At 36.3% G+C, this 23,878-nt stretch overlaps 1 protein-coding gene across 7 annotated transcripts in view; it reads left to right on the forward strand.

Moving 5' to 3' along the window:
• LOC138695921 (NACHT and WD repeat domain-containing protein 2) overlaps positions 1 to 23,878 on the forward strand; it is a 138,501-nt gene that overhangs the window by 98,153 nt on the left and 16,470 nt on the right. For all 7 annotated transcript variants that reach the window (XM_069820293.1, XM_069820286.1, XM_069820287.1 and 4 more), the window contains 4 exons: positions 7,615 to 7,741; positions 10,777 to 11,360; positions 20,371 to 20,622; positions 21,655 to 21,817. In XM_069820293.1, coding sequence (XP_069676394.1) covers positions 7,615 to 7,741; positions 10,777 to 11,360; positions 20,371 to 20,622; positions 21,655 to 21,817 — 1,126 coding nt within the window. The remainder of the gene's footprint in view (positions 1 to 7,614; positions 7,742 to 10,776; positions 11,361 to 20,370; positions 20,623 to 21,654; positions 21,818 to 23,878) is intronic.

The following is a 23,878-nucleotide window of genomic DNA, read 5'->3' on the forward strand; positions in this document are numbered from 1 at the left end:
AAACTCTTCTATATTAGAAATTCTAAATCTTCCTCGCTGGTCTCCAGATGTATTAAAAATGCTAACTTACATGTAGGCGATTTCGATCCATTCAATGTATAGGAGTATTAGAACATGGCAATGTCTTTGCTAATATTATTTGCAAAATCCTTATACACAAATTGGTAATATTTTGTAAGAATCAACTTCTTTCCATAAAATATTATAGTATTAATTCTTGTAAATTAATCATTGTAATCTACGTTCTTCATTTTGTTGTTATTTCAGTTATTTAATTTGTACCATAGTTGTTCATTTTATTGTATTAATTGTATCACTGTGCTGGATTTTTATTAGCTAATGGCTGTTGTCCAGCACATAAATATCAATAAATAAATAATAATAATAATAATAATAATAATAATAATTATTATTATTATTATTATTATTATTATTATTATTATTATTATTGTTATTGTTATTTATTACTGATATCAAGGAATATAGAATTTTATTAGTGCATATTTATTTGCATATTTTAAGGTTTTTAAAGGCATAATTGCATTCATATTTACTGTAAAAGGTTTTTAGGGCATGAACTTCCTAGCCCTAGTAATGACCCATTATAAATTGCCGTTGGCTAAAGCATGTGGATTTATATTTGTTACATTACATCACTGCAAACATAGTTTATTAGTAGAATCTCGGTTATGTATATAAAGAAAAGTATACAGACATCCTTTGCTTAATGTCAGCGATTTATTTTTCCAGAAAATGAAATATTTTGCATTGAAACGCCAATATCTGTAATTATTTTAAATTAAAATAAACATTGCAACATAAATTACACATACTATACTTTTTTAGTTTACATATTACTCAGGTAAGTACTGTAAATAAATTGAACAAAAGTCATGGTGTCATGCAGATTTGTTTAACACTTAGGCCTACTGCTGTTACTATTAAATAGTACTAATGATAATGTTAAACTTGTTAAATCAAAAACTTCTATAACTTCACTGTATTAAATAATGTAACTATTATGGTGTATTAGAATAGTGTTTGATAATAGTCCCACCAAAATTAGTCAATAAGGTAATGTACGATAGTTCACCACTGTGGAGTAATTGTTAGCATGTCTGACCGTGAAACAAGTGGGCCTGAGTTCAAATCCTGGTTATCTGGCCCAAGTTTTTTTTCCGAGTTTTCCTCAACCTATTAAGAGCAAATGCTGAGTAACTTTCGACGCTAGACCCTGGACTCATTGGACTACAAACAAGGAAGCTTCTAGACATTTTTAGCGTGGGCTTTCGGTAGATTATCAGCGTTTTTCGTATTCATAAACCAGTGTTAGCGATAGGATATGGTTTGAATTCTGTACTAGTAACCAGTGGATAGCCGGGGCTAGCTTAGTACGCTCGTAGCACATGCTGCGAAATGTCTATGAATAGCACCCTAAGAGTTTAACGTTTGAAAGTAAGCTGATAAATGTGTAACTAACAACTTGGCATCCTTTTAGGACAGTGTTAGGTTTTTTTTTTACAATAGGAAGGATAAACAGTATGAATTTCTAATACACACTCAACTCCAGTGTTACGAAAAAGAGGGCATTGGATGTCATTGAAAATACATTTGCTCCATTCTTTGACTTTTTCCTGAAAATTCGAGTGCTCTTAGCTGTGGATAGGGAGAGCGTTTTCATCAGGACATAACCAAAATGGGAATTCGTTCTGAAGGTCGCTAGGGTATTATTGCTGATTTCTAAAGAGGGAGAGACAGTAACTATGACCAAAAGAGAAAGTTGTCAAGTAGCAAGCATTTCTATTGAGAGCCCATTAAGGTAAGTGTTATGTTATTTCTCATTTTAAAATGAAAAGTAATTTACATTAATACACTGTGTCCTGCGTAGAGAGATCGAGAAGTAAATGCTCACCATTTAAAATCAGATGAAGATATCGTTGTGATTTACATCTGACAAGATCCAGAAACTGTCCAAGTTTATGCACCAATGGTTTAAAAACAGTTGTATGTTCATGCGCATGCGCACTAACATCTATCGTGGAAACAAGCCTGGCGCCATTCAGTAGAACATTCCGTCATTGGACCATTCTTCTTCATCGAGACAACAGTCGCAGGGAATGTGTATCTGAACATGTTGCAGAACTTTTGTTGTTAATGAACTTCTCTCAGAATCGGTTTTTCAGCAACATGGGGCTCCACCCCGTTACTATGGAGCAGTGCGTGGCTTCTTGAATGCAAACTTTCCCAATAGGTTGGTCGGAAGAGGAGAACCCTTGCCTGGCCACCTAGGTCAACCGTCTTGGTGCCCATTGACCTTCCTCTGAGACTCTGTGACAAGTGTTGTGTACCAACTTGATATAGTTGACACTTTGGAAAAACTGAGACAACGCACTATAAATGCAGCTGCACTAATCACTCCACAAATGTTATGGAACGCTTGGCAGAAGGTTGAGTACCTTTTGGATGTCTTCAGGGTAGCTCGAGGCGCACACATCGAGTTGCACTGACCATTCTCCGAAACTCGGAGAGTTTTTACATTAAGTGGTACAAAAAGTTATGTTATAAAACCATTATTTATATAAGTAATTGATTAACTAACGGAAATTATGTAAGTCTGTGCAGCTTACAGTTGTTTCGGTGCTTCATCACACCATCCTCAGAGCCTACTAGATCTCGGCGTCATCTCGAACTTCTCTGCCTGTTATGTGGGTGCGTTTGATTGTTGAAAGGTGTTGAAAAGTGGAGTCAAATAGTGTGTGTGTACTGAAATTGATCTGTGTGTTGAGAATTTGATCGGGTTATGTTTTAGTGTGTTTGTATATTTCGTATTGTTCTAGTGTGTTGAGTTTTTGGTTCTTGGGTTGTATGTGTAGGATTTCCATGTCCGCAGAGAAGTTCGAGATGACGCCGAGATCTAGTAGGCTCTGAGGATGGTGTGATGAAGTACCAAAACAGCTGTAAGCCGCACAGACTTACATAATTAACACGAGTAAGTCCGTTAGTTAATCAATTACTTATATTCAAGTGTTAAAAATAGTGTACGCAAGATTCAAAATGCATTATTTATACTTTAAATTAGCACTTATTTCTCGATCCCTCTAAGCAGGACACGGTGTATAAGCTTACTAATCATTTTTTCATTGAAAGGAGCCTGAGATTATGATTGAAGACTTTAACATTTAAATTAACTTTGAATAAATGAAGTAGGCCTATTTCATGTTTCTTGAGAATAGGAGACCAATACGATTTCCAGAATCAGAGCATCAGTTTCCATAAGAATCAGTTGTTTTAATTAAGGAAGTACGACAGTTTTTCTTTTTGTTCTCTAGTGATCATTGGTGTTCTAGGAAATGTTTCAAAAATGTTCCCTGAACACCATTCTACCATTTCTGAAGCATCGTACTTGAATGTTGTTGATTCTCAGTTATTCTCGTTTTTCCAGCTTATTGTTGTGTAAACATTATTTTGAATATTAATATTTGTTAAAACATTTCAAGTACCGTACATAACTTTATTGTTTATATTAATAGCTTAATTCGAGCATTCTTTTGTCTTGTTTGCTTCGTTTGACGTAAATACGTCTACATTGAAGGATTATTATTAAAGAAATCTGAGTGACAGAACCAGATAAAGAAATCAGGGAGTAAAAAGGTAAGACTGCAGGTTCTTAAACTTGTCATTGCCTCGCCGTTTTCCACGTGATCCATCTTGCCCTATTCACTGTAGTAATGGCTGTAAGACTTATTTTAGTTCTTCTGTTTTCTCTTTCAAAATCAATATTTATGATTTAGTTTTCTAGGAGAGTGCTGATACCATAATTTCCATAGACTTTCTAGTCAACAGTATCTGTGAAATGTTAAAATACACCTTAAATCAAAAGCATCCTTACACAAAAACTTTTACAAATTATGCCTTTTACAAAGTTCGGCGATGAAGTGGTAGATCAGCAGTAGCACATGTTGTTACCTTTAGCATGTTTTCTTTATGTACTGTTGCATGTACCACCTATTCTAGTCCAATAGTTCATAAGGCGTGCCTTTCAAAGATATGCCTACTTTGCACAATTCGCTTAGTGTACGTCTCCATGAAATTGCTACTTCACAAATATTTTATAAACGTATAATAAGAAAGTATATATGATTGACATTGCGCTGGTTATTTATTCTGGACTTCGATAAAAACATACCGTAGTTGTTGTGCTTCATACCTTGTTGCACGTTATATTGCTTTCGCATCAGATTTTTTTAAGATTATTTAGATGTGGTGCCATCTTTGTTTTCTTCTTTCTTTCTTTCTTTCTTTCTTTCTTTCTCTTCTTCTTCGTAATTATAATGGTCATTATTGTCATGGATATCATTATAATTATCATGCTTGTTATCATTATTGTCAATCTCAAACTTAGTCCTAATCATCATGGTCATCATCATAGTAATTATCACAATTATCATCATAGACATCGTTATCATTACTGTCATCATTCTCGTCGCCATTGTCACATTGATCATCAGAACCTGTTACAGATTTTGTTGTTAATGTTATCATTATCACTTCCGTTATTTTAGTTACTGTACAGTACCTGTACCATCATTTTTAACCTCATATTCATTATCAACACAAGCACAACCATAATTGAGTTAGGAGCACCATCACCACTACCACTACCACCATCACCACCTTCATCATTATAGTATTGTGTTCGTTATCAAAATTGTCATTATTATGATCATGTCACTGTTGTCATGATCATAATGATTAATTATGGCAGCATTTCTCAAACTATGGTCTGCGGACCACCTGTGGTCCTCGAGGTCTGCTCTTGTGGTCCTTCGAAAAAAGACAGAAGAAAAAATAAAATTCAAACGAATTGCGTATCACTCAATAACTGAAAATCTCAGAGTTTGGAAATGACACATGGCAATCGCCTTCCACTTTTTCTCTCAGTACTCTGACATTTTATGAAATTTATTACCCTATTCGTCTACTGACTTCTCACTCTACTCGCCATCTTTTCCCTACACGTCTGTTGCCGTGGCTGTAACCCAGCGAGGGACCACCAAATTCATAACAGAGGGCCGAACATTTTCATGTATTTATGACTTTCTTAATAGTTTTGCCGACATCCAGTCTGCACATTGAAATGGTCACGTACTGTACGTCCTGTACCAATAATACAACTCTGAGATCACAATTTGAAACTTATTTCCCAAGTAAATGTGATGAATTTTCATGGTTTCGTGATCACTTTCATTGCGATATTGAAACTAACAAACTTTCATTGAGTGAAAGAGAACAGTTAATTGAACTCTCGAATGAGACCGGACTTAAATCCAAGCGGAAGGTATGGTTCATTTCTGGACCACATCACAAGTGAAAAGAGAATATAGTGAACTGTACAATGGTGCTTTAGGGATTATAATTCAATTTGCTTCTACATATCTGTGTGAGAAAGGGTTTTCATCACAATCTCTAATAAAAACAAAATAGGCTATTGAAATCTCCTACTTAAGCTTACCAGCATTCGTCCAAGTATAGAACAATTAATTAATTTGAATACCAACATTTATTATTTATTTTTTTTTTTTTAGTTAATAAGTTAAAGATCATCCAAACTCCAATAGCCTTGAATTACTAAAGAAACAAAAATGAATTTTCTTCTATTAACATTAGCTTAATTAGTTAATTTTAATTAATTGATTCTATTTTAAAATTTAAGTATACTGGTATTAAAATATGCTACAAAACTGATAAATTTGCTTTCGATGGGAACAAGAGTAAGGTGGTCCGCGGAACTATTCTGACTTAAAAAAGTGGTCCCCATTTCAAAAAAGTTTGAGAAACGCTGAATTATGGTAATGATAATTATATTATTATTATTATTATTATTATTATTATTATTATTACCGGTATTATTATTATCATTATTTGTTACATTCATCATAATCATGAAATTAAGAGACATAAGTTAAGTCTATAATACTATACAAAGGAAACAAAAGACAGATTGAAAACTTACACAAATACATAAACAAAATAGGTTACATCCAAAACTACAGTACACACTAGAAACAGAAAACAACAAATCTATAAATTTCTTAGACATCAAAATAACAAAAACAGACAACAAGCATAAGTTAAAAATATACAAAAAAACTCACTACTACAATAAAATACATGCACTACATCTCCAATCACCACACGCAACACAAACACGCAGCATTTCTATCCATAATATACAGACTCATCAACATTCCTATGAGCCAACAAGACTATAAGGAAGAAATAAATGCACACTATCAAATACATAGCACAGGAGAATGGATACAACACCAAAATAATAGACAACATCGTAAGAAAACCAAACACAAACACAAGACCAAAACAAACACATCACACTAACATACGAAAACAGAACGTATACAAGATTGCATCATCTTTCAAGAAACTAAAACACAACATTGCATATAGAACACACTACAAAAACATCTTAACATATAGACGAGATATACAAACAAATACAATTTAACAGGTGTATACAAACAACCATGCAATAGTTACAATGACTTCAACATTGGACAGACTGGAAGATCATTTCAAACACGTTACAAGGAACATATCACAGCCATAACAAAACCATACAACAATTCAATCTACGCAGAACGCATTACAAACTCCAATCACAACTACAGCAACATAGATACTGACATGAAAATACCAAACATCCAACCAAAAAACCAGAAACTTGATACTCTAGAACAACGGACATCAGGCTAGCGTCTCTTATCTGCAGATAAGAGACTGTACTATGGTGCATCCGTGGCTGCTGCATGACAGGGCATATTACGATGCATTGCTTACCCATTACCCATTTCAGTGAGTGCTGACGACCACTGCTCTAGAACAATATCAAATTTACAAACATACAAAAACACACCCACAGCACATCCAGAATGAATTTCAAAACACACACTCTTTTCGACACAGTCATGAACACACGCCACCACAACAGTAACCAGAAGATAGTGCTAGACCTCGCTAGACTTCGGACAATGAGGGATACCACCTCGAAACTAGTCAGTCAGGTATTTTTATAATTTTAACACAATAAAGAAGTTATTGTTAGTCAGAGTTAAGTTAAATATATTATTTCTGAGTCTCAGTAGGAGTGACATTCTTGCTGCTTTTATTCATTATGTAATTTTTAGATTAGAAAGTTTGAAAATAGATGAAGAAATTGTGCATGAAAGAAAAATCTCTTGATCCTATCTTGTATAGAACCTCGCCCTTCCATTCTGTAGCTACTCGTAGTATTTTTGTGCAAGTTTGACTCCTACCAGTATCAGAGTTCCTTTTGAAATTAAAATGTCATCACAGTTTCACTACATCCCTATTTACTCTTTCAGAGAATTGTAAGAATTCGGGATTACATGTGAATATTGGTTTTCTTCAATTTACTCTTATGTAGGAAGTTTTCTGTTAGATTGTTACTCTGGTGTTCTCTTGATTAAGTGTATTTGCACGTCATATGTGTGCATTCCCTTGATCCTATGCGCTTTTGAGATATGTTCAGAGAGTAGGCCTATATAATTCACATCTACCGGTATGTTGTTATTTCAGCTACAACAGGCGAAAATTAGATGAGTTGCCATACCAAGTGTTCCAGCTTAGTGGCTCAATAAGGAAGGAGTTCCTCTACAACCATTCCTGGTTAAATGTCAAACTCTGTGGATCTGATGTTTACCAGGTAAAATCTATCTCATTGTATTGATTATTTAGTTATTTTATTTAACTTATTAACATACCAACATCCAGTTTATAATCAGTTACAGGATAGTGCAAAAGAGATAGATCTAAAATGTTACATTAATTAAAATATGCATATTTCGAGGACATCGAGTTGTCTTCCAATCGAAGTTAGCCACAATATTCGGATAGTTATTTTATGGAAAGAAAGCACCAATTTTTAATATCTATTTCAGAATTAATGAACATTTATGTTTTCTTTCTGCACTACACAAGTGATGAAATTCTTATTCCCTTTAAGTACCTCATAATAGTAGATATAGAGGAAAATAAATGCATATCAGATCTTAATCAGGATTAATACTCTCTCACAGACTATCAATATTACAGTAGGAACTTAAAAAAGTCGTGCCAAAGTTGAGTGTTCATATCGGCAGAGAGTAACCACATGGAATACTCCCTAATTTTTTCTTTATTTCCAGCCATGATTTTGACATAAGCTATAGCTAAAACATTCAACAAGAAAATATCCTTCGGAATATGTATAAGAACTTTCTTGTGTTAAATATTAATGTACCTTGTTAACATGTTTCGACCTATTTTCGGTCATCTTTGGAACTGGTTATTGTTGGTCTTGGCGCCTCTTGTTTCCTGTGTGGGTGCGTTCGTAGTGTAGAGTCAAAGTTCCGAAGATGACCGAAAATAGGTCGAAACATGTTAACAAGGTACGTTAATATTTAACACAAGAAAGTTCTTATCATACATATTCCGAAGTGATACAGTGTTAAAAGTTGTATAATCCAGATGTATGAAAATATCCATTTTCGAGACAAAGATTATAGAATTCCGTAATGAAAAGTAAGAGTAAAAGTATATAATTTAAATCACATAACAGAAGAAGTTTTTGGTATTGTTACTTTGGAAATTGATATGTTACTAAACAGAAATGAAATTGATGTGAAATTACAAAAAAATGCGTAGAAAGTAATAAAAATTTGTATGTGTGTGTGTGTGTTTAATGCCTACCCACTTCACTTTGCGTGATTCGGGTTCCGCATACAGCGGATAGAAGGCAGGACTGTGACCCATTTTCAAATTGCACACCACTTTGGCGAGCCACGTTATGCATGATGTGTTTCTGTGAAGAGTTATGTCGTGTACTAGGGTGAGTGTATGTTAAGTGTTCGTGTAAGTGTAGTGTATGGAATGGGTGAGGATGATGATGATGAAGGTGAGGAAGGGAGAAGGAGAAACCCAGTGCCGGCACATAGCCTACTCGTGCTGAATAGCACCAAGGGGGCCGCCAGGCTTAATGTTCCCATCCAACAGACAAATCACTATCAACAGTGACATATGCCTTCCCTTGCTATGCACTGCGGAGAGATTTGGGATTTAACCCAGGCATATTGGTGCATAATTTAGTGATTAAAATTTGTGCACCACCATCTCTCCTAGTCCCGAGATAGAAATTTTACAAGAAAATTTCTGACCCCACCGGGAATCGAACTCGGGCCGGCTAGTCTGGAGGCAGACACGCTACCACAGAGCTAACTCGGCGGACTATATAAAAATATAAACATAGATAAGATTCCTAAGGCCATCATTAGTGATCGCAAGATTGGGCCACCGAAAAAAATCATGTTATATAGAATTAGAAATAAGAAGCATAGTGGGAAACATAAATTCTTACAAAAAGAAAGGGAAATAACGATTACAATAGTACATTATGCAACGACCCTATAATGGTAGTAATTAAGACGCGAGTATGTTTATGAAACGAGTGCAAGCGAGTTTCATAATTTTCATACGAGCGTCTTAATTACCATTATAGTCAAGTTTCATACAACTTTTTATGCTCGACCATATTTCTAACTTGAAATTATTCATAAGTATTCATGTTATTATCTGACTGAGGAGCGGAACTGACCTTGTGCAATAGCCTACCTCGTAAATTGAGATGTGCGCAGACGCGAAAGTATTGATTTTTTTCCGAGAAACAAATGTCTAGTTGTCTTTCGATTGCTACAGTGGTATTTTCTGATTGGTGGAACACCTGAACTTTAATGAATAGGTGTACTTTAATGAGGTCCATTAAAGGGCTGCTACCAAGTGTATAATTACTACATTTCGGCATGGTCGAGCATAAAGGATTAACAATAATAGATTCTCAGAATTGTCATTCCAGTAGGCCTACTGCCTCAGAACCAGAACGAAAGAGAGATATATGACATTGTTCATTGTGGTGGGGACAGGGGCGGAGAGGGGAGAGGCAGTGGTGGTATGACGATATTGGTCCTATTCTGAGCAAGATTAATCCAGTCTCTATCATCATATCCCACCCCCCTCAAATCCATTTTAATATTATCTTCCCATCTATGTCTCGGTCTCCCCAAAGGTCTTTTTCCCTCTGTTTACTAACTCTCCTAATAATTTATAACATTTTTTAATTTGGATTTTTGATTTGGTATAAATAATTTTGCAGTATGCAAATCAAGCTTTCAGGTCTAACTCCCTGTAAAGTTGATTTGAATAATTTCGAGGGAAAAATTGTTCTGGGGCCGGGTATCGAACCCGGGACCTTTGGTTAAACGTACCAAAGCTCTCCCAACTGAGCTACCCGGGAACTCTACCTGGCACCGATCCAAATTTTCCCTGTATATCCACAGACCTCAAAGTGGGGTGACAACCGTCAAGCAACCAACATTGAGTGCACACTAACTCTGTGTGACTTAAATTGTGGTTTTCTGTTAACGAACAGTGACGTGTATTATGCAAATCAAGCTTTCAGGTATAACTCCCTGTAAAGTTGATTTGAATAATTTCGAGGTAAAAAATTGTTCCGGGGCTGGGTATCGAACCCGGGACCTTTGGTTAAACGAATTTTTCCCTCGAAATTATTCAATTTTGCATTATTTTTTCTTCTATTATGAAAGCCGATTATCTGTGTTATCATGGATATGGGATTTAATCTATTTATAAGTGTGTAGTCAGAAGTTATTAATATGTAGTTAGTAATAATTTAATTTCCTATTTTAGGTCCTGGAAGACATTGCTTTAGAAGAGAAGTTTGTCGCAACTAGCAGCAAAGAAAAGGATCTCCTCTTCCTCAAAAAGTGTCTTGAAGAAAGCTCGTGTGCTTTGGCATATGATGGCAGACAGTTTTATTCTCAAATGTATGGCCGCTTGTCGGCGATATTTGGTTCTGAGAAAGAAAAGAAAGCGAGTGGTTCTGATAAGAAGCCTTCCCCATCAGAACCTGACTTCGAATCTCCTGAAGGCTACAAGTTTGTAAAAGAACTGTACGAAGTTTGCCGTGATCCTCCTGTGTTGTCCCTTCTGCCTCTTCAGCCGCTGGTCGGTGGAGGTTCAGATATCGAAGGAGGAAAGAACATGGACAAGCTGTCGGTGTCTGCCGCTGTTGCCGCAGGTGGAGTGGAAGACTTGGAGCAGCTGTGTCGGTTTGACATGGTGACGCGCCTGGCCGAGAACCCTGACTTCGTCGTCACTGTGTCGACGGAGCGGGAGGAGATCTCAGTGTGGGACGTCCATGATGCTGTTCCTGTGAGAACTCTCGTTGGAGTCACACATCCCATCAACCTGAAGGCCATTGACGATACGAGGTATACTGTGTTTTATAAAGCAGCTATGTACGAGTATTATTTGTTAAGATGTTATACTTTCAGAACCCTAACAGATAAAGGCAGACACGTCCACAGACGTCACAATTTAAGTAAAAATACAATTTAAGATCGAAATATACAGTATATTGATGCAATTTCAACTGATCAGTTGATTGGAATGATGGTAGAATTTAACACATGTAGCGATAATAAACACAACAAAATCATTCTCTTTCGACATTTCCTTGAATGGTGTTTCCCTAGTGTTCAGAATTGATGAAGTTCCTCTTATATCCCTGTCTTTGTATTGATGTGAAATCAGTTTAATACAGAGTGTTCCAGCGATAAGCAATTGGTTTATTCTTCAGCCACTGGGCAGAACGGTGCTTGAGCGACTGCCAACAACTGAGCCCTTAAACTCGTGGAGCTTCACCGAATTTAAACTTACGTGCATACTTACTGACCATAATACATACTAGGTTCAAAAAGTTCCCGGAATTTGCTAGCATCATAGAAACAACGTACCTTAAACACTATTCTACAGCATTCCCTTCAAAATAGTTGCCTTCCGCAACAACACACTTTTGCCAACGCGTGTAGAGTTCCTGGAAGCAGGCCTGGAAGCCATTTTGTGAAACCCGTCTTAGTGCTCTCGTCGCGTTTGCGATAACCTCTTCAGCATTGAATCTCCGTCCTTTCAGATGACTTTTCAGACGGGGAAACAGAAAGTAATCAGGTGGTGAGAGATCAGGAGAGTATGGTGGGTGATCCAAAGCAGTTATGTTGTGCCTGGCAAGATACAATAATTGCGCGATGAGCAGGTGCATTGTCATGCATAAGGAACCAGTTGTTTTCTACCCACTTTTCTGGACGTTTCCTTCTCACTGCATCCCAGAGGCGACGGAGGGTTTCTACGTACAATTCTTTCGTTACAGTACGACCTTCTGGAATGAACTCATGGTGCATGAGACCCTGAGAGTCGAAGAAAACTTCCAACATAACTTTGCTTTAAGTGTGCTTAAATGCGACAGGCTCATGTCAGTAGATTTACTGGCATGTGAAAGAACTCCTGCGGGACAAAATTCCGGCACATCCGGCGATGCTGATATAACCTCTGCAGTTGCGAGCGTCGTTAAATAAAACATAAAATTTAAAATAACTTTGCCTTTGGAAGTGTCCCTAGGAAATTTTTGCTTCCGAGGAGATGTTTTCGATTTCCACTCAGATGACCGTCGTTTAGGGACTGGGTCGTACAAGTAGCACCAGTTTCATTTTGTTTAAGAAATCACCATCTTCATCAGCCATACTGATCATGTCCCCAGCAAAACACAGAACTTGATGTTTGTACTTTGCTCTGTGGACATAATTACAAAATGCGACGAACAAACAAAACACTATGATAAACAATTGCCTACAACTCAAAACCAATAATTGCCATTATCAGCAAACTTTAAGGAAATGACATCATGAATGTTACCAACAAAACAAATGTATAATATCCCTTGTTATATATTAATACGAAAAATGGTAGTAAAATTCCGGGAACTTTTTGAACCTAGTAGTATGTTGTATTTAACATTAATTGAAGCGTTGGCTGGGACAACGTTCTAAGTTACATCATTTTCATTTGGCATGTTTCCATGTAATAATGTTGTGTCATGTTACCTTGCTATACTCTTTGGCTTGCAACTGTCCATCAATGCAGTACCGGTACGTGAAATTTGTCTACTCAAAAGTTTGCTACCCTATAAGAACAAAGTTGTACGTGTACACATTTTTGCAGCTCCTGTAAATTTTACCAAATGTAACTTATAACGTTGTTCCAGCTGACGCTTCAATTATTGTGTGTTACATTAATTACAGAATTGTTCACCATTTTGCTCTATACAGAGTTCAATTGCCATAGAAAACATCGTTCACATTCATGAACTGCACTGCACTGATTTGTCTAATTGCGTCACGAATGTTATCTTTCAGTTGTTCAACTGTGCGAGGATTATTTGCATACACTCTTTTTTTCAGTGTTCCCCATAAATAAATGTGAACAATGGTTTTTTATGGTGATATGAACTCTGTGTAGCGCAAAATTGGTCAAAATTACAGCAGCTGCTGTCATGAGGATGAGCACAAAATTTTGTAATGAATATAGCATATAATAACTAATGTTAAATAGAACATATTATGGTTAGTACGTATGCATGTAAGTTTTAATTCGGTGAAGTGCCATGCATTTAAGGGACCGGTTGTTGGCGGTCACTCAAGCACTGTGCCGCCTAGCAGCGAATGAATAAACCAGTACTTATCACTGGAACACTCTGTAGTATAGTGACAGAAACATCTGTACACTCTGAAGCAGTGTTGCCAACCTTTCCAATATGAATGTCCCAAGAAAGGGTCCTAATTGTCCAATTTAGTTCAATTCAATTGATTTATTGCATTCCATTGATCTTACATCAACATAGACGTTTTAAAATGTCAAGAGTTACAATTTTTGTGAGGGGGGGAAGTGAAGTGAAGTTGTGAAATGTCACACAAATTAAAATTGTATATTTTTAAAATACTTTAAATATATGATGCGTCCACTGCAAAAAAGGCGAAATGTTGTAAATTTGTGAAAAATGAGATTAAGGTTCAGTACTATAGATCAAAGGGAATAGAATACATTACACTTCGTTGCACTGCAAGAAAGATTATAGTTTCAGGTCTACATCGTGTTGACGAATTGGTTGTTGTTGTTGTTGTTTCAAAGCCATTAGCATTCGTGCTCTCCAATACTTCTGGGCTACAGTGTCTTCTGCAGATAGTGCATTGCAGGTCTTCAAGTTGGAGTTTCCTCGATGAGATGTGTCTAAAGTTGTCCCCACCCGAGATCCGACAATTTAACCTCCGGAATCTTGAAACTTAGGACACGTTCTCATGATCTTTTGGCAGGATCATAACTGTTTTACATTTTGGCAGTTACATCGCCCGTAAAAAACCCCCAATATGAATGGAGAACCGCATCTGTCTTTGGTCATCGGATCCCTCGGACTTAGCCGGAAGGATTACATGCGCCACTTGGGGGACATCCCTCCACGCCATGACAGCGATTTATTAGAATTGGTATGCAACACAAAAATGGGGAATATCAAAGTTTAAATTTCATTTCCTGCAAAATGAAATAAATTCGACATTCCCCTTTTTTGCAGTGGACTCTTCATATGCATCATATTCTGCCTTAATGAGTGAATGGTGAGAATTAATAGGTTATTATTACTAGCATCGTGCACTACAGGTGCTATGTTCGGTTCAAGTTTGTCGAGTATGACGAAGTTCGATATTCGTCGATGTTCGCTCTGCAATAGAAGGCCTGTCTTGTTTGTTCCACTTTGTTATAAAAATACTCACTGTCCTCCACTCCCAGCTCTTCATGTTTTAACTGCTTAAGGATTTTAGTACAAATCTTGCGATTAGTTTTTCATAAGATGAAGTTTGTAATATATTGGTTGCCTCTCTCATATATCACCTACACGCAACCCCCAAACTGTTTGAAGTACCTACTGTATCTGTCATTGGTTAGTGGGTCCAAGAGGATTGTCAGACATCTCCACTGACCATATCCCCTCTCCATCACATAGGAGACCCTTATGTTTGCCATTTTAATTTTATATAAAAATAATAATTAATGTTAATATAAATATGTCTCCAATTGATAGCTTTTTCATGAAAAAAGTTTAGACCTATCTATACAGATAACTGTAAAATTAAAATAAGCCTAGCCATTACATAAAAGGGAAAAATAGGGAAAGAACTATAGTGTTATGTAAAAACATTACTTCCCTGTGTCACAAAATGACAGGATTTCTTCCTTGCCAAAATAATTTAAAAACCAGGCAAGAAAGACATTTCAGAATTTTTTGTTTTAACAATAGTATTTAGTGTCGAAGGAATTGGTTAAAACGAGAAGCTATTTGGCGAGATGAAGTTGTTTCATCATGTGATTACTTGATATTCACCTCAGTTGGGGGAAATCTCGGAAAAAAGCAACCAGGTAAGTATCCCAGCGGGAATCAAACCCACGCCCTAGTGCAAATTCGGATCAGCAGACAAATATGTCTACTGCTTGCGCTACACATGCGGTCACATTCTTTTGGTGTCAATCTATATTCTGTGTAATAAAATGTTACCTGTTTTTTTATGCATTCGTTCATTTTAACGTAAACCGTAATCAAATACACGGAGCTTGTATTTGTCAAATTTCAACGAACTTCACTGTAATGAAACGAACGTTGAGCATAATTCCGGGCTAAAACAATACAATTGGTCATTTGTCAACTACGTATTCTATTTTCTGGAATTACATAAAATGTGTTTTTTGTGCGATACAAATCATTTTATTTTCTCATTTGAATGCATAATAAATTATTTCAATCTATATGTCCTGTAAATGATATACCAAGCAAATAAACAACAAATAGAATTATAAACGGTAAAGTGAAGAACTTTGTAAAACGAGTAAAATGTATAATGGGAAAATATACATTACCTTTATAACACAATTTTTTATTACATTATGCCTATTTACTTAACAATGTTCATAATGTAATTATTTTGTGATCCGCCACCTTGACTTAAGAGTATCCATTTAAGCAGTACATTACCCCATCCACGGGACTGGATGTTTGTCTCTTGTCATGTGTTGACCAATGTTGTCTTAGCCTTGGCCCTGTGCTGTGCTGACCATATGATCTGCCTAGTGTTAGTCAAAAAATATGAGCTATATACCTTTCTCTACACCACACATCCTGTATCATCAAAGAATGTAAAACAAGAGAAAGAAAGAAATTATTTCATTATATACTTTTTCAAGCTATAAAGGATGGATAGAACAGAGAAAAATTCTCTCTGGCACCGTGACTCAAACCCGGGTTTTCTGCTCTACGTGCTGATGCTTTATCCACTAAGCCACACCAGATTCCAACTTCGATGCCAGATCAAATCCCCTCAGTTTAAGTTCTACTTCTCAGTTTTCCCTTTAGTGGCCAACCCTCATGCACTGTGTCACAGATGTGTGACAGTGGCACAATGCCCAATGCACTATGTACAGAGGTGCACTCATTACGAGTGACTGACTAAGTGGCTGGGATCCGATGGGATGAGTGCCGTCTTGAGTCACTAAGTGATTACTTACGCATATCATATTATTATGATGAACCGAAGAACATAATATGATATTTCCGTGTGGGAATTCTGAGTTATCATATGATGAAGATAGAACAGAGAAAAATTCTCTCTGACACCGAGACTCGAACCTGGGTTTTCAGCTCCACTAAGCCACACTGGATTCCAGCTCCTATACTGGATTGAATCCCCTCAGTACGGAAATATCATAATGTACTTCGGTACATCATAATAATATGATATGCGTAAGTAATCACTTAGTGATTCAAGACTGTGCTCATCCTGTCGGATCCCGGCCCTTAGTCACGCGTAATGAGTGCACCTTTGTATATAGTGCGTTAGACATTGAGCCACTGTCACATATTCTGTGACACAGTGCATGAGGGTAGGCCACCAAAGGGAAAACTGAGAGGTAGAACTTAAACTGAGGGGATTCGATCCGGCATCGGAGCTGGAATCCGGTGTGGGTTAGTGGATAAAGCATCACCACATAGAGCTGAAAACTCGGGTTCGAGTCCCGGTGCCGGAGAGAATTTTTCTCTGTTCTATCCAGCCTTCATCATATGATAACGCAGAATTCCTGCACGGAAATATCATATGTACTTCGGTACATCATAATAATATTTTTTTACCGAGCAAGATGTAGCAAATGAAACACAGATGTGAGTCTGTGTCAAATGACGCAGTACACTTGTACAGTATTGCACGAGGCACACGTTACAAACTAATACTGGTATACCACAAATAAGCTGGGACACGTAGGCCTACCGTAAAGTGGGGTGAATGCGATCAAAATTTTCAGTTTTCTAAGTGTTAACCATATAAGATTAGATCTTACAGATGCGTCGATTTAATTTTATAATCTTCTAGTTCTTAGAATTCTGTGTACCGAATGTAAATATCCTCCATTGTTTTAAACTACTTTTTTTTTTTTAACTTTTATTGTTGATCGGTGTCACCTTAATAGGAGGGATGAATGCGATCACACATTTTTTATCATTTAAAATCAGATACATACAACTGAATGTGTGAAAATGATCACCAATTGAAGTTTTAAGAGTAGTTTTTAAAGAATATTTCAATATTTATGATAAAATATAGGCCTACTGCAATTATAAGTTATAACAAGAACATAAATTACTTAACATCGTAAAATTAATATTACAGAATGTGTATTTCTTATGTTGCAAGGTTTGTTGCACCATCTTTCGAAATACCAACCCTTCTACTTCAGTGGAAGGATATATAAAAAATGTATCACCTCCCACATTTTTTCAGAGAAATTTCATCTCATAAAAGCCCTCTTTTATTTTTCTATCCAATCTGCCAATGAAATATTTTAATTTTTCCTTATAATAACGAAATTATTTTCTGATAGCTTAATTTATCGTTAAGTGACGTGTAAGGGATCCCATATTCTTCCGAAGCCTTTCTAATGCTTAATTTTACTAATTTTAAAGCTTTCGCCACATTACAAAGGTACAGTACACAGACTTGCAATTGAACTTTCTTCTTGGTCCAAGCTTTTATGCACCACATTGTTGAATTTAACCAACAACGTAACGAAAATTAAATAAAGGAGCATAACTCAGTAACAAAATTAGTCTCAATCATGAATTATATCAGCTTCTTCCTTATATAGCCTACACGAGTAATCGGAGGTCCTTCCAAAATAGCAACACTACATTAAAAAAGGCATAAAATAAAAACGAGAATAATTTTATCTCTAATACTTTACACTAAACCTTAGGGTACTCCTATGAATTTAAATATTGTTACCTACTCTATTAAAAAAATATTTAGTGAAGAACAGTACAAGTTTTCCACAATAATTTTCCAACACAAAAATGTAGTGCACTTCGAATCCATCTCACTACTCAAAACAGTGAGTTGGGCGTAATTTAAATACCAATTGTTGCTGGCAAATTATCTTTCTTAGAAACAGAAGTTTCAACAATGCTTTCAAATTACCAGGGGCCAGTGGCATATGCAGAATTTTGTCAAGGGGGAGGGGAGTTATTATTAGAATTGTTTACAATTTCCATTATCGATATTTTAAATTTAGTGTATTATTATGTTACGGTATATTTATTGTTTATTAATATCCTTATAAAATCTTTGAAACGTAATTTTTTCACAGCCACCCAATTTTTAACAATCAACAAGTTGAAAGTTCATATTGTGTCGGCTTCATTTTATTATAACAAGGTCGGTATTAGGCGGTATTATCGCCGCGGCCTCATGCTTAACATGTCGGCATCATACAATAACGTGCGGTGTACTTTTAAAACATAATTTTGCCGGCAGATTGTTGCTCTGTAGGTTTCACTCTAAGCGTCACGTTGTCACGTCTACTTCCTCGATAAGAATAAGCACTAGTTTGTTATATTGTTAAATGGCTATTGTTATTATTATTATTATTATTATTATTATTATTATTATTATTATTATTATTACCGTATTATTACTTACTGGCTTTTAAGGAACCCGGAGGTTCATTGCCGTTCTCACATAAGCCCGCCATTGATCCCTATTCTGAGCAAGATTAATCCAGTCTCTATCATCATATCCCACCTCCTTCAGATCCATTTTAATATTATCTTCCCATCTACATCTCGGCCTCCCCAAAGGCCTTTTTCCCTCCGGCCTACCAATTATGCATTTCTGGATTCGCCCATACGTGCTACATGCCCTGCCCATCTCAGACGTCTGGATTTAATGTTCGTAATTATGTCAGGTGAAGAATGCAATGCGTACATTATTATTATTATTATTATTATTATTATTATTATTATTATTATTATTATTATTATTATTATTATTATTATTATTTCATATACGAGTACGCTGACATTCTTAACTCTTAATAATAATTTTTAATCACATAACTTAATGTTGGTCCTCAGCACAAGACATTGCAACCTCGGTTTTAGTCTACGTGGATTATTTATTTATTTATTTATTTATTTATTTATTTATTTATTTATTTATTTATTTATTTATTTAGCCTGGTAGAGATAAGGCCATCAGACAAGTAGATGTCATTTTATACTAGAAGCAGCGTATTGGTTGCAACATTGAAATTGAGGCGAGTAATTGGAGCAGCGACATAAGAAATTGAAAACAATAATACAATTAAATTTCAAGTCCACACCTGTGGAGTAACGGTCAGCGCGTCTGGCCGCGAAACCAAGTGGCCCGGGTTCGAATCCCGGTCGGGGCAAGTTACCTGGTTGAGGTTTTTTCCGGGGTTTTCCCTCAACCCAATACGAGCAAATGCTGAGTAACTTTCGGTGCTGGACCCCAGACGCAATTCACCGACATTATCACCTTCATTTCATTCAGACGCTATATAACCTAGATGTTGATACAGCGTCGTAAAATAACCGAATAAAAAACATAAAAATTAAGTTTCAAAGACCACTCATGAGGCCGCTCAAAGACCTGCCGAATATTAAGCATGAGACCGCGGCGATAATAAGTCTCTCTGTAATAAAGACATCATTATTATAATTCGAACGTGTTGCAGCATCAAGTACAGGTATTATACTGAAGGAGAGGTAGGAGGACTATGCCTTATGTCGATGTAGATTTTGTTACTCTGATAATGAAAAATTAGAGTAGGCAAAACTATTAGGAATAAAATACTCAAATCTAAATATATGTCTTTCTTTTTAAGTTCAAAGAGGGGATCAAACCCGGTAACCCCTCTTGTGTACACCCCTGCCAGCGACATCTGTGCACCATCGTTTGTTCAGAAAAGCATACTGATCGGTTTCACAACACTATATCAGAGTCACCTCGCTTTATGGTACTCTGAATGCAGTGTTGATATGTTTTTTTGTTACAGGTGTGTGGTGCTATGTAGAAGAGAACTTAGAATCTACGACTTGGATTCAGGAGAGTTTGTAACAAGACTGAAGGGTGTCATGAACCAGAAGATGCCCTACTATGGCCTCCACGATCGAGGTCACCTGGTAGCACTTTCACGAAATCGAATGTACGTGAACCTCATGAACCTGGAGAGTGGAGACTGCGTGACAACATTCAAAGCAGGAGAGGACCGGTTCCTGAATTCTCTGCTTGTTTCTGGTGACGGCAGGTTGGTACACTGTCTACATCTCTCGTTTCTTAGTAAAGTTGACATGGTGAATTTAATAATATGGCACATTCATGTGAATTGATATACAGTAAAACCTCTATTATCCATGGTAATGAAGGGGGTGAACTGAACAGTTAATCGAAAAAATCGGATAATCCGTACCATGAATGATTTTCGTCAATTAAGTGTATAACACAGTTTTGTGCGTAATTTAAAGTTCCTGCTGTGCTGCAACCACTGCTGTCTTCATATTAGACACTACACTGTGCAATATTATGCTCGTAATAAGTAACAAACACAATAAAGTACAGTGATATGCAGGGCCAGATTTAGGTATAGTGCCGCCCCTAGGCAGTGCTAAAATTTTCCGCCTCCCCCATCCCCAACTACCACAAATAATTTATAAGCAGCTACAGTGCGTTTGTAGCTCGGCCGGACCGTTCTGTGGTGGCCTTGGACTGGGTGAAGATTGGCGCTTCTATCGCCATAGTAGCGCTGTAGCTACTGCTGACGCGCCAGTCAGTCGAGTTGGATCTGTCGTGCGCGTGTTGTGAGTAAAATTGTGTTGTCTCGTGGTGATAAAGTGTCTATTAATAATGGTTGAGTACACTTTAGAACAACGTATTTTTCTTTATGATGCATATGTGAAATACTCTTATGCAAGAAGGTGTCGAAGGGAATTTGAACATCGGTTTGCAGATGTTCGAATTCCTAGCAGGGCAATTATTCATGACCTTGTCAACAAAGTCAGACGTACAGGATCTTTTTTGAACAAGAAACGGTTCTCTCTCTGCCTGTGAACATATGGCATGGACATTGGACCAATGGAGGACACTCGCTGCAAACTGGATAGCAAAAATTACTTCTTTCAAATTATATATCAATTTATTTGATGCCCTATACAAAATAATACGTTCTTCTCATCATTTTCTTTCTCATAAATTCAGGGTATGGCACTGCTTACCTTGCTTCTATGGAATACACACCACTGATCATCATAATCTTTAATTGTGATTGATTGATGTATTACAGAGTGCTGGTATGTGGAGATGAAACGCAGAAGCCATTTCCTTTGCTGGTATGGAATTTAGCATCCAGAAAATTGCTGTATGATTTACGAATTCCACATCATGACTTTGTCACAAGTTTAGCTGCCATTACACACGAAGGACATTATGTCTGTTGTGTTGCAAAGGTATGGAAAATTGACTTTATTGTTGTAGAAATATAATGTTCAGCCTGAAAAAATAATTGTGTTAAAACACAAACTCTTATATCAAGAGCGTGCAGAAGATTTGGGAATGTTAATTTAAGCTTAAAATAAATAATAATCGTTAGATAAACAATGATTTCTTAGAAATAATTTATTTACAGTATTACAATCAATTCTAGCAGATATGTACCGGTACTTAATTGACGTCATGATAGAATATAGACTAACAAAAGAAGAGTTAGACTGATGGGAAATGAAACGGACACAAATCTTTACATTATCGTTATATTTCTTTAAATTAATAGTAAAGTATTATCATCAAACAAACTCAGGTCGGTGATACTCAATAAGTCCATCATCAAATTCCAAACATTCCGAGAAAAGATGTCGTAGCCCTTTCCAGATGTAACAACAGGACATGATGGCTTAGTGACTAACCTGCAAAATACTGGAATGTTTAAATATCCGAAATGTACTTTTAAAGTATTTTTGAATACAGCTCGACCAAGTTAAGTCTGCGAGCCGAGAGGGGAAGTTGGAGGCAGTTCTGTAGTGAAAGGAGGCGGTAACGAGAGGAGACCAGTACAGTCTCATATGACAGCAAAGTTTTCCTACTGTGCTTCAGTTCATAGAGCGGTAACAATTTAAGACGCTTTGAAATAGACTGTACTTCTACTTCTGCTTGACAGTGAGGTTTGGCGTTATGATTGGCAAGCGTGGGTGTAGGAGAGAAAGTTGCATGAGGGGGGAGGCTGGGAGACAGCGTAACTGTTGCCTTTATTTGACGACTAGGACAAAAAATGCGTGCGCTCCATAGTGTATTTTAAACGATGTGCATACATTGAAATCTGAGCATCAAGTGACCTATGTGGCAACTGTGTTTTGCCTCTACATTCCATCCCGATATCCCCACTCGCAGACTTGACTTGGACAAGCTGTACCTATCCAAAATGTACTTTTTTAATTATAACAGTTTCGTCATAGATAGCAAAAACATACAGAATTGTTATTTTTTTTTTAAGTATTTTTGTACAATTACAAAATAACCAGTGCTGTCATGGTAATTTTTCTCTTGGCCATATGCCCTACCCCTTGTTTTCTCCCTTAAAATATATTTTACTCTCCTCTGTCTCTCCGACTGTCATTTATGATTTTTTTTTTATATTAAAGAAGAACTAAAGAAATTGTTTTGCTGTACATTTTAATTGTACAACAAGCTTGATTTAAAGAATACATCATGTAGCCCCACCGTAGATGCACACTTGTCTCATTGAATCTTGGAGTGTGTATTTGCAGAACTTCTTGTTTTTCAACCATTATTTTATATAATTCTGGATTCCAGTGCTGCAGAGGTGGACAATTTTTGTTTATGAACATCAAACAAAATATGTTAGGAACAGCAAGAGATGATCTAAGATCTGTATAGATCTCCACGTACAAAACTTAGGCACCCATATGCCATATGGCTCTGTACAGACAAAATTTTCTTATCCCCATACAATTAATTAAAAAAATTGTAGGTTCCCATATGATGTATGGCCCATATGCTTTCCATGACAGCACTGAATATAACAATAAGTTCATCTGCTGTTATCAGATATGAATCATTAGTGATACCAATAATGGAGTGTTGAACCTTAAGTAACAAAATTAGTTATTGAATATCTGATATGTGAATTGAACAAGTAATAGCAAGGAAGTATTACAAACATTAGAACATTCTAACAATAAATGAGACAAATAATATAATAGGCTACGGTAATGTAGATGAGAAAGTAGAAAAATTAGTGAATACTGGTACCAGTATGTCAGAGATAAAAAGAGTTTAAGATAAACAGAAAATTAGGGATAATTAGGGTTACTATGAGAAGAAATTCTATAGGAGGACATGGAATCTAAAATAAGTGGACATTGCTGAAAAAAGGAGGACTTTTTAAAAATTGGTATGAACAAAATTAAAGATAAAAACAATGGCTCACCTTAGTCAGTTTTCTAACTAGTTGCTGGATCAATATTACATCTGTACTCTACTTATCAGTGGAG

This window comes from Periplaneta americana, chromosome 3 (assembly GCF_040183065.1).
Source record: "Periplaneta americana isolate PAMFEO1 chromosome 3, P.americana_PAMFEO1_priV1, whole genome shotgun sequence".
In the NCBI taxonomy this organism is placed as follows: domain Eukaryota; kingdom Metazoa; phylum Arthropoda; class Insecta; order Blattodea; family Blattidae; genus Periplaneta; species Periplaneta americana.